The following is a 12,536-nucleotide window of genomic DNA, read 5'->3' on the forward strand; positions in this document are numbered from 1 at the left end:
AACAGAAATTCATAAAAAATTCACACTTTATATATTGGAGATATTATGACACCCAGAAATATAACCACGGTATGTGTAACAAGCATTTATTTATCACAGAACACAATTTTTAATAAAAGTTCTCTCCTTGCAACAAGAACACGAGTTTCACTAGAACTGTACGCTAGAGTTTCAAACTATCGTTAGTAATTAATTTTAAAATGTAATAACATAAAACATTAGTTTATATCAGTAAAATGTATGATAATTTTGATGACTTGTATATAACTAAAGAACACAAACTTATTCCCGGAAAAATACCTTTTTTTCAGAAAATGTTTTTATTTTTAAAACGAGGTATGAATATACGATTAGTAATTTCTGGCACAAAAAGTCACCCGTATAACAGCACTTCTGCTAATTACATGCATTGCACCTAAAAACTGTAATTAAAATAGCTGAAAATTGTTATATTTTAATATTCCTCTTAATTTGTATGTTTTAGATTGAAGATAAAATTCGTGTTAAATTAACATTTTAGCTGTCGTTTCTCTCCCTAAAGTCACTCCCTAAGGGGTCATTTGATAAGTGGTTAAGGCACTCGACTCGTAATCTGAGAGTCGCGGGTTCGAATCACATCAAACGTGCTCGCCACTTCAGCTGTGGGAGCGTTATAAAGTTACGATCAATCCCACTATTCGTTGGTAAACGAGTAACCCAAGAGTTGGCGGTGAGTGGTGATGACTAGCTGCCTTACCTGTAGTCTTACACTGCTAAATTAGGGACGGCTAGCGCAGATAGCTCTCGTGTAGCTTTACGCGAAATTCCAAACAAACCAAACATGTGAAAAACGTTAATCGATTTTCGTTTCCTCTACGTTCTATTTGTAATGGCTTTTTTATTTTTTTAAATTGGCGTTGTTGTGTGAGAAAAGAGATGTCGTTCTGTTTTCTTGTGGTTATGTGTTAAAATGAACATAGTCATTGTGTGGTATTTTTACATGTATGGTAGTCTTCTACAAGAATTGTGTTTGTGTGATCTGTAAGTAAATAATCGTCGTCAAACCAATTGGTTAGAAGTGTACAAGAAAACTTACGCATAAAAATATCTTTATTTCTGAACGAAAAATCGTAGCTTCAAAAATACGAAATGAAAAACATAATTGGCACGTTCCAATTCAATATTAAATGTTGTCGCTTTAAATATCTTGCACAAAAAGAGTGAAACTGGTTGCATTGCTTATTTCGAATCATCAGTTTTAACAGGTAATTTTATTCCTTCCGTAAGGTCAAAACAATTTATTTTAGTGTTTTCAATGTCGTTCACATCGTTAACTTCAGGTATATTTAATAAATCTTTAACAAACGATGAATAACAAAGTTGTTATTTGGATTAAACAGAATACAGAATTATATTTGTTTACCACACCGCGTAGTGAATAAAAGAAAATATACTTACATATAATAATCACCACTAAGTATATTAATGTAAAACAATGGACGGCTGAAATCAATATGAAGGCTTATCGTTTAACTAAATCATAGTTAGTTCAGTAAATAAATAAAGCTGGAAACACTATAAAGCGCCCCCTGGTGTAAGTATACAATGCTAAAACCTGGTGTCGATTCTTCTTGATGAATGCAGCCGACAAACAAATGTGGTTTTGCTCTGAATAAAGCTGGAAACAGTATAAAGCGACTCCTGGTGGAAGTGTACAGACTTACAATGAGAAAACCTGGTGTCTATTATTCGTTATGAATACAACCGACAACCCAATGTGGTTTTGCTCCAAATCAAGCAAACAATATAAAGGTTTTTCTTTTTCACCGTGCTCACACCTAAGTTGTAGTTAATTTAACATGTAAATTTGAAGCCAAAACATATTAAATAAGGGATTTTTATATCTAAATATACTAATCAACATCAAACACTTTTCTTTACTGAACGTAAATTCGTAGATCAACGTGCATATACAATAGATGTTAATGTGTACTCTTTCTACCTTATGTCAAAACGATTATGGCTAGGAACTTCACAATGTACAAAATTACGACGAAAACTATAAAAACATCGTATCTCTGAATCCATTTTCATAATATGTATTTTCTGTAAACGATATGTTCACAATAAGGGACAGCAGACCGAAAGTCCTAAAATACTCGCATAATTTGAAACTATCATGACCCTAGTTACGTGTACCATCAGACAAACTAGTTTTTGTCTCATTCAAGATGAAATATTCTTGTTAACTGTGGAGGTTTAGCTGTCTAGTGCAGAGGAACTGAGTGATACAAAAACAAACTTGGTTTTATGAAAGGAAAGAAAAGCCATTTTCATAGCAAATAAATAAACAAAATCGTATTTGGTCAGTTGACCCTTGACACGCGGATATTGAATATTTTGAGCTAAAAGCTTGGTATGCTACTATTTGAAGTTAGAAAATATAACCAACTGTTCCAATGTATAACATGTGATATATTTACAGGTGGTTAAAACCCTTTTCGCGTTGAAATTAAGAAACACTGACATCCGATACCTAAGATTTTTTTATCTTTTTAAATATTTTGTTGTAAAAACTAACTTTGTTTAAACAACTTAACTGGAAATATCGCTATCTATATCTTTTAAATACCCAAATTTATATTTTTATGTCGGAGCTGACGTATGAAATTATCTCCAAAGTCTTTGTATCCTTTCTGTATAAAAATAATGATGCTAGCCCTATCGTTAAATCCAACCAAAGGACATTTGTTTGTCTGCTGGTTCGATTCCGTACACGGTAGATATAATACTCATTGAACCATTTGGAGTTTTCTTGGACGTCACCAAAGGTTGTTCCCATGATGAACTATTCCTGAGGCCTCCAGGAACAGAAGTGTCGGGACTGCTGAAGGAAGACACAGCGATGGGATTTGTTTCTCCCAAGGATATCGTTAGAGGTGTTTTCGAGTTATCAGGCTGATTTACAAATTGTGTTTCTTGAACTTGGGAGTAATTCCATTCCCCCGTTAATGAAGGCCTTGGTGTGGTGGTGTTGGACCCAGCGCAACTTTGAATTGGAGAGAGGTCACGTTCAGGAGAGATCACCTTTAGTGGGAACGAAGACGACAGGTAGTCTGAAGGGTTAGAAACACTGGATCCAGGGGCACTAACAGTCCTCTTAGTTTTATTTTTTTCAGGAATTCCAGTTAACTTGGGGGCTGACAGAACCCTAGATGCTGGAAATTTATTTTGATCTTGAAATACAAGTTTTATTTTCGATGGGTTAAAAGTAAAACTTCTAAAGGTTTGGCCTATCCGAGCTAACTTTGTTGCAGGGCTTGTGTGAAATTGGCTTGGTTGTGTGTCTTCTGTGCTACAACAATCTGGCGAGAAAGTAACACTTATACTTGATTCACTTGAAACATCACATTGGCTTTGATTCTCCGAAGACTCCTGGTCACTTCTGGACTCCTCACTTCGACTTCTGGACAAAGCAGCTCGTGCATTCTTTGTAACTTCCACTAAGTTGCGCCATTTTCTTCTTTTTGCAATTTTCTTTTCATTCATTAAGCGACCAACTTTGGGCTGCTTCTGAGTTTTAGGTTTCTTCGAGAAATCCATGTTAAATTCTGATGTGGATGAACCTTCCACAACACCGATGTTGAAGCCCTTCATCAAACGACGTTCCTTCAATCGTCCTTTTTTTCCACCAACTCCTATAAAAATGCAACATTTCAAATGAAGGTGATAAATTTAATTATTTACCAAAACTTGTACATAAATTATGTTCTTCTTTATTTCCATCAATTCTACCCCCCTCAAAAAAAGGTATTTTTTATCGTGTCATTTCCTTTAAAATAGAGGAAAAGATTACACCATTTATAAGTTTTATTCCCACTAGTGTAAAAATGCTGTTTGTTTGTCGTTGAGTTGTGTTTTGTTGTTTGTTTTTGGTGAGGGAGTTCCGGCACTTTGAACGTCAGACAATAATCTTTTATTTATATCTACCTGTAAATGTATCATTTTATTACTGGCTTTTATATCAGTACGGAAACATCAAACACATCTGTTTAGGTTCACTGTTATTTACACTAACATCTAAAATAACGAGTTTCGAGTCTGTGAAACTATATATATATATATATGTGTGTGTGTGTGCCACATGTATTTCAACTATTAAATATATAAAGTGAATAAATAACTAGGAAGTAATTTAAACAAATGTGTTGATAACCAGACGATGGTCGTCCACTGGTACCTCTGTTGTTCAGTGACTTTGGATTATAATTCTCTTTTGAAGCAGTGGGGGCGTTATAATGTTACGGTCAATCCCACTATTCGTTGGTAAAAGAGTAGCCCAAGAGTTGGCGGTGGGTGGTGATGACTAGCTGCCTTCCCTCTAGCCTTACACTGCTAAATTAGGGACGGCTAGAACGAATAGCCCTCGACTAGCTTTGTGCGAAATTCAAAAACAAACAAACAAACTCTTTTGAAGACTGAAGGTCGAGATAACATTACGTATGCGATAATTCAGACACTTGTCTTTGGATTAAGCGTACAAGTTGTCTTCAACAGCACTACACCGAATATCGTTTTTACACTGTTTTACATTATTTTTACATTATTGAAACGTCAAAACTTAACAACAATTAGAGCCATCGTTGTCATGTAAACACGAGCTGTTTTGTTTACGATGAATTTCAGAACGAACTTGTTTAATAAATTGCAGACATTATTGAAACTTCACTGGATTTTTTTGGTTTTTTTAATTCCGGGCAAAGCTACACGAGGGCTATCTGCGCCAGCCGTCCCTAATTTAGCAGTGTAAGACTAGAGGGAAGGCAGCTAGTCATCACCACCCACCGCCAATTCTTGGGCTACTCTTTTACCAACGACTAGTGGGATTGACCTTAACATTATAACGCCCCCACAGCTGAAAGGGCGGGCATGTTTGGTGCGACCGCGATTCGAACCCGCGACCCTCAAATTACGAGTCGAACGCCTTAACACGCTTGGCCATGCCGGGCCTAAACGTCACTGGATTGCTTACGTTTGGAAACAATTATTTTGAGATAAATAACCCGTTATTACTATTTTAAATAAATTCCTATAAAGAAATATGTTTTACAATGTCGCAGTAAATATAATGATAATTTCACTGCACAGCATTCTTAACTTGCCCGTTATGGATTTCTGTTTATAAAAAGGTTAAGTGACACGACACCGGTTGCTTGTGTTAAGAGCCTAAAAGAAGTCACTCTTAAAGTAAAGGCTGCAGTAAACAAAGCGTTGATTATTTAAGTTTTAGTATTTTTCAAATACTTTAAATTATAATTAATTATAAATTATAAGTTCATTCTGGTTTCAGTTCAGATAGATATCTTTTGTTACTATAGATGTGCTTTATATTGTGTTAAATCTGATGTAAACTAAATACATTATATTTTATTATAAACAAAGTAATTCATTATCACCACTTATATGATATTTTGTTACAGAGCTCAGTCGACTATCATTTCTTTTTAAATGTATCATAATGTTGTTTTCATTAACTGGTCTCATTTTGTTCTGCTCAAGTCGTATCTCCAAACTCACATTTGACACATTTACACAGCTTTGCTAAATTAATGTCCACTGGTGGGACAGAGATATGTCTACAAACTCATAACACTAAAATCCGAGGTTTGATTTCCTGCAATGGAAACAGCACCAGTTTTTTTGATAAAAACACGATACAGATTAAATGTTAATGTCTTGCTAGAAAGATATAATTTCAAAAACAAACTTTAGATCTTTATGACTAAAAATTGTCAGAAAGTTAACTTGAAGTCCAGAGAAAATTGGATGCTTAAACGAAAATGATTTTGGAACTTCACTGGGGTCTTTACTTGGGCTGGTCGTGATCTCTCTGACGACCACGCCTATTGACAATAATCCTACAGCGTAGTTTCCATAGCCTCTGTCGTAAGGCTGTAATATCCAGAACACACCATTAATCACTGCTTGGTTTCATAATCCATCTAGTATAGTAGAACAACGATTTCCCAGCGCCCGTTTCAACAGCCTGATCGCAAAAAAATCTACAGATACTAAGACAGGCACCTCAACCGATATGTGTCTATATGGGCTGGTATAGGGACCCTATTCATTCTCCAGCTGCTTAAGGTAACTGACAGTTGAACGGATATTTCTTGAACTTGTGTGTGTCTTGTGTTATTTGTCCAGTCGTGATACTTTTTTAATTATGTTACTTAGGGCACGTGAATGATTTTTGACACTAATCTTTGTGTTCTTGAATTTTCGCCATTTACCAAACGCCGCATTTTGTTTATTATGGCTAGGGTATGACTTCTTGCAGGTCCCTTTCTTGGTGGTCCTGGTTTTCAAAGTTGATCCACATTCCTTTGTTTTCCAATACCACTGAGTACAAGAGGTATCACACTCTTGGAAATTATAAATTCGCGATCTAAATACATCTGTACGAACTGAATCTATGAATATTTTACGCTGGAAAGGGCTGTTAGATACCGTTTCTAAAAGCTGTCAATTTTTGGTGATGTTTTACTACTCACGGAACGTTAAACTACGTCAAAATGTAGGTTTTATTACATGGAATTTCAACATGGTTTTACATCGCGGGTGATGCTGATATGCGTCACAAAAATCGTTTTAATATAGCCTATTCAATCTTGTACTATCATAACTTTCAAGTATTAAAATCTACTACTAACCTTGTGTTTGGCCTTTTGCTACTGTCGTATTAAACCCGCCGGTTTTCAGGATTTCCATCAGTTCGTAACGAAACGATGAAATATCTTGCTTGATCTCGTTCACATCGTCCTCAGTGACTCCTTCGTTATCCGCGCGTCTTTGTTCCTTGGTGATGTAACGACGCACCAGGTTTCTCATGATAGTCTGGAGGTAACGAAGAGACGTAAGTGTTAGTGGCGACTGGTCGAGCACCCCAGTAGTGGTACGTACTAAATAAAAACTTTGGTGATACGACCTCGTTTAATCTGACATCAACCTTTTCACAGATAACAATATAATAAATCAGTGAAGAGTTCATTTTGAAAGAAAGGTTTCGAAGTTATTAAAACAAACTGTCTGGAGATTGTGATTAGTAATTTTATTGTGTAAATCAAATTTATTAAATAATTGTAAATAGTCGTCCTCGCTTACGCTGCTAAGCCTAACGACAGTAATTGTGCTTCAAATTCAAGTATGCATAAAAATAGTGTTGTTAAGCTATCAATGTTCTTGTATTTAAAATATTTTTAGTTAATTACTGTAATTATTTTAATTTTTCGTCAACTATTATTCCTGCAAAGTTACTCATAAAACTTTGACACACTCAGTGACTGTGATAAAAAAGAAATCAAGTAACAAAACATTCGATAAGCTTAAAAACAATGTTATAAACATCACTGTAAAAGTATGTTGCGATTCAGTCCAGCATCATATCCTCGAACCACGTTGTTTAGAATTGTCTGGAAGTAAAGAGAATGTAACTGAGTTAGTTATAAAATCTTTGTTTCTTTGTTTTGAATGTCGCGCAAAGCTGCACGATAGCTATGTACACTAGCCGTCTTTAATTTAAGAGTAAGACTAAAGGGAAGGCAGATAATCACTACCAATCACCGCCACCTCTTGAGCTACTCTTTTGCTAACGAATAGTTGAAATGACCGAAGTATTATAACGCTCTCGGAGCTGAAAGGGCGATCACATTTGGTGTGAAAATGATTCAAACCCGCGACCCTCAGATTGCAAGTCGAGAGCCCTAACCATTTAGCTGAGCTGGGCACAGTTATAAAAATATACATTGATTTTTGCATCAATACCAAACGATAAAAAAATGTATATTTTGTTCCTGTGTTAAACGTTTTTGTTTTTTTGTTGCGAGTTGAGTTGTTTGTTATATTGAATTGTTTTCTCCTTGTTTGTTATATTGAATTGTTTTCTCCTTGTTTGTTATATTGAATTGTTTTCTCCTTGTTTGTTATATTGAATTGTTTTCTTCTTGTTTTAAACTTTTTGATTGTCTTGATGAAAGCTGAAGCTTATTCTTCTTGTGTTTCACGTTTTTACTTCTATTCATGATGTGCATCTGGTGCACCAGAATCACTCAATTCAAAGTACCATTAAGGTTAACTGGTGCTCCAGAATCACTCAACTCAAAGTACCATTAAGGTTAACTGGTGCTCCAGAATCACTCAACTCAAAGTACCATTAAGGTTAACTGGTGCACCAGAATCACTCAACTCAAAGTACCATTAAGGTTAACTGGTGCACCAGAATCACTCAACTCAAAGTACCATTAAGGTTAACTGGTGCACCAGAATCACTCAACACAAAGTACCATTAAGGTTAACTGGTGCACCAGAATCACGCAACACAAAGTACCATTAAGGTTAACTGGTGCACCAGAATCACTCAACACAAAGTACCATTAAGATTAACTGGTGCACCAGAATCACTCAACACAAAGTACCATTAAGGTTAACTGGTGCACCAGAATCACTCAACTCAAAGTACCATTAAGGTTAACTGGTACACCAGAATCACTCAACTCAAAGTACCAATGAATTAAACAGAATGAAATGGAGGGAAATCTGTTTTTATTAAAATTAATTTGAAGTTCTTTGGTTGTTGTTTTTTAATTTATGTCCATAAAATACCCTTTCAAATTATTACTCTATAAATACGAGCACTGGTCAGTTGGTTGAGGTAGGTCATGAGGTCGGAACTTTCCCAGGTTCGTATTTCCTTTACCTATCTTTGAAGTTATGTTTTGTTGCACACAAAACGTTTTGTTTATACTTGTAAAAAGTTAAAACAATGTAAAAGGCAGTTATATTAAAATAGGGTACAAACTGTACACTATAATAAACTCTAATTTAGATTCAGCCCACATCCCTAAGCCTTACTTATATATATATATACAACAGCAAGTATTATAACTGTAACAACGTTCCGGTCTCACACTATCAGCCATTCTTCGTGAAACAAAAACAAAGAAAGGTAAACATATACCGAAACAAATATATGAAAGAGGTTACTGCTTCAAGACTATTATGGGATGTGAGCTCCAAGAAATCCCTTTTACATACAAGTATTATTAAGAATATTCAGTTATCACTTTGAATTGTATATCGATACAGATTCTACAAGACTGATACTTACCTGATACCGAAAATCTCGTTCGTTTGCTTGTTTAACTTTCTTCTATTGGAAAACAAACAGGAAATGGTAAATATAAGAATTATGATAGATATAAAATATATAAAATGAATAGTTTGTCAATAGTTCAAATGACACCCAACTCTTTTGAGTGTAATTATTTCACATCAGTATTACTAATACAAATGTTTAAAGTCACTAGCGCAGTGGTAAGTCTGTGGACGTATAACGCTAAAAATTTGGTTTTGATACCTGTGTAACTTTGTATTTAACTATAAACACACATATTAAATTTAAGATGAAAAACTAAAAAATTCTTTACACATGAAATACTGCACGCGTTAATGTTATTAATGTGATTTTATATTCTTTTTATTAATTAAAGTATTAGCAGTATTGTTCTGATGTGTGTGAAATCTGTTTCAATCAAATGTTGGTTTTAATTCAAATGTCAGTTTATAAGACAAGCATATATTAATGTTACATTTCAAAATATATTACGTCAGAATGGCTTGTTCCCTCTAGTACTTGACAACCATAATGTTCTAAATATTAAACACCAAGCTTCTGGACACGAGGACTGGGACGTGACCACTGCTCCATGCAACTCAGCTATCCAGGAAAACAAGTCATTACCATTCCACGTCACTCATATTCTGAGTGTGTAAATTCGCAATGACTGTAGTCAGGAAAATAGTCTGTTCATCTACCACAAACCAACCAACTCACACAAGTCAATACAAACTAAACCACAAATGGTTGGTTGTTGTTGTTAAGCGCAAAGCTGTACAATGGGCTATCTCTAATCCGAAAAACATGGGTATCGAAACCAGAATTTTAGAGTAGTAAGCTTAGATACTTTGTGTTGTGCCACTGAAAGATATAAATAATAGTAACAACAATAAATGACTACCTAGTGTTAGTAAGTTTATGTACGTTAGTACTACCTAGTGTAAGTTTATGTACGTTAGTACTACCTAGTGTTAGTAAGTTTATGTACGTTAGTACTACCTAGTGTTAGTAAGTTTATGTACGTTATTACTACCTAGTGTCAGTAAGTTTATGTACGTTATTACTACCTAGTGTCAGTAAGTTTATGTACGTTATTAGTACCTAGTGTCAGTAAGTTTATGTACGTTAGTACTACCTAGTGTTAGTAAGTTTATGTACGTTAGTACTACCTAGTGTTAGTAAGTTTATGTACGTTAGTACTACCTAGTGTTAGTAAGTTTATGTACGTTATTACTACCTAGTTTCAGTAAGTTTATGTATGTTATTACTACCTAGTGTCAGTAAGTTTATGTACGTTATTACTACCTAGTGTTAGTAAGTTTATGTACGTTAGTACTACCTAGTGTCAGTAAGTTTATGTACGTTAGTACTACCTAGTGTCAGTAAGTTTATGTACATTATTACTACCTAGTGTTTGTAAGTGTATTATTACTTATGTAATACACTTTTTTGTAAAGTAAAATATTAGTTTTGTTATTTAGGAAACATATATGCTGTTAATATAATGGTATATTTATGGATGTTTGTCTGGTATTGACTTTTACGAAGAGCGTTGAAGCTGTTAAAAATTAATTTAGAGAAAGTAAAGTTTACATATCTGTCACTAGAGGACCACATCCAGACCAAGGTGGCGTAGTTCGTTGAGATGCCACATCCTGTCTTCAGTAGACCGTGGCACAGACACCAGGTCACAGCAGAATGTGCCAAGGGGATGTTTTAGACCTTGGAAACCCCACTGGCAGTGCTAGGAAGCTTTGGAATAAGCTGCATCAGGCCCCTGTTGTATGTGTAGCGTGGTACGATCAGTAACAGTCTTCGTGATGCTGGGCTCATCTACAGAATACCAGTTGGAGCCCAAGGTACCAAATAGACCTCCCTGTGGTAAGTGAAAGATCCTTGACAACCAGGAGTTACGACGATAAGATCCTGTTATCCGCTTCTCGTCCTATCAGAGACGAGTTCATGTGTCAGGGGACAGACACCTGTCCTCAAACCGTCAGGATCACGCTAGAGGTACTAGACAGCTCTAATAAGTTACCGGATCTAAATCCGATGGAGCATGCATTGGATTTTCCGGGAAGGACAGAGAGACAACCTGCTCCTACGACTGTTAATAGATCAAAGCTACAGTCATCCAGGAATGGACTGTGCTGCCCCAGAATATTATGGGAAATGTCAAGACCAGTAGGTGGACCAGATACGGAGAAGTCATAAACACTAGAAGAGGACTCACTGCCTTCTGAGGACTCTTTATTAAGTTGGTTCATCTTACTGGATAACATTTTCTTTGGTGTTTGTGTAGTCACGTACTGACGTTCTTTGTTCTTTTCGCTTTACTGTTAGCGAACATTTCGACTTTCTTGTTTATTGTGACATTTGTAATGAATAAGTTTCGTCAATAATGTTTGTGTGTGAACTTGCTAGTGTTAATAGCTCTGAAATTGTAACCATTTTTACATTTACCGATACAGTGTAATATTACGAATATCAATAATTGTGTATTCAACAGATATAGAGAGATGTTACTATTAATTATAATTTTGGGATGTTTATAATTTTTAAACTTACCCATGGGATGATATATTAAATGTTTCTAGTGTAGGGTGAAATAGGAGATCAGATAATTCTTAACGTTCGTTCCTAATTTCTCTGCAGTAGGGTTATTTGGGGCACTTGATTAGGTTTTAAACATCCTAGACTCCATGAGATCTACAGCTGGAGACCAATGATCAAACAATAACTTAAGAACACGCTTGTTTGTGTCATTTGTAAAACTATCCCTAATCAACTCGTTGTACAACGTTTAACCAATACTTAACCAATACTTCTTGTCATGAAAAACATTACTTGAAAAACGTACCATATTTGTTTTCTTTTCTTTTGTTTCTGACCTTGAGTATCCAGAGATCTTCTCTCTGATCCACCGAACGAGGTAATAAAACCTTTTTGGTGTCGGAATAATATTAAATGGAGGAGGAACGGTGGCGCCATCTTCGAAGTAACTCATCCATAACTTACTTCTCGCAAATTTCCATTCTGTGTCTGCTTGCTCCTTACAATAACATGTGTGAAGAAAAACGTTTTATAATGTTTAGTATTTACAATATATTAAGATTTTTTTTATAAAATCTATGAAAAAAACGCGACAAAACAGAATCTTCCAAAAAAAAAAAGAACAATAACATTTCATCTTTATAATTTATACTATTGTTATAAGACATGTACGAACAGTATTTCCCATAAACGCCAAATTGAACTAAATCGACTGCCGTTTACTTCGATAAATTATCATTTATTATCAAACTTCTGTTCAGAATACAGTTATTATTAAATATTACTTGTTTCTTTATAGTAAAATGTTACATTTTGTGGTGTTGTCTGT

The 12,536-nt window shown here is 35.1% G+C and overlaps 1 protein-coding gene across 1 annotated transcript in view; it reads right to left on the reverse strand.

Moving 5' to 3' along the window:
* Positions 1-898: 898 nt before the first annotated feature.
* Positions 899-12,536, reverse strand: part of LOC143251890 (transient receptor potential-gamma protein-like) — a 46,431-nt gene continuing 34,793 nt past the window's right edge. Inside the window, exons 11-14 of the mRNA XM_076503223.1 lie at positions 12,015-12,206; positions 9,146-9,187; positions 6,693-6,876; positions 899-3,677 (exon numbers count right to left, since the gene is read on the reverse strand). Of these exons, the coding sequence (XP_076359338.1) occupies positions 2,707-3,677; positions 6,693-6,876; positions 9,146-9,187; positions 12,015-12,206 (1,389 nt within the window). The 3' untranslated portion in view covers positions 899-2,706. The remainder of the gene's footprint in view (positions 3,678-6,692; positions 6,877-9,145; positions 9,188-12,014; positions 12,207-12,536) is intronic.

The sequence above is a fragment of the Tachypleus tridentatus genome, chromosome 6 (assembly GCF_004210375.1).
Source record: "Tachypleus tridentatus isolate NWPU-2018 chromosome 6, ASM421037v1, whole genome shotgun sequence".
Classification (NCBI taxonomy): Eukaryota; Metazoa; Arthropoda; class Merostomata; order Xiphosura; family Limulidae; genus Tachypleus; species Tachypleus tridentatus.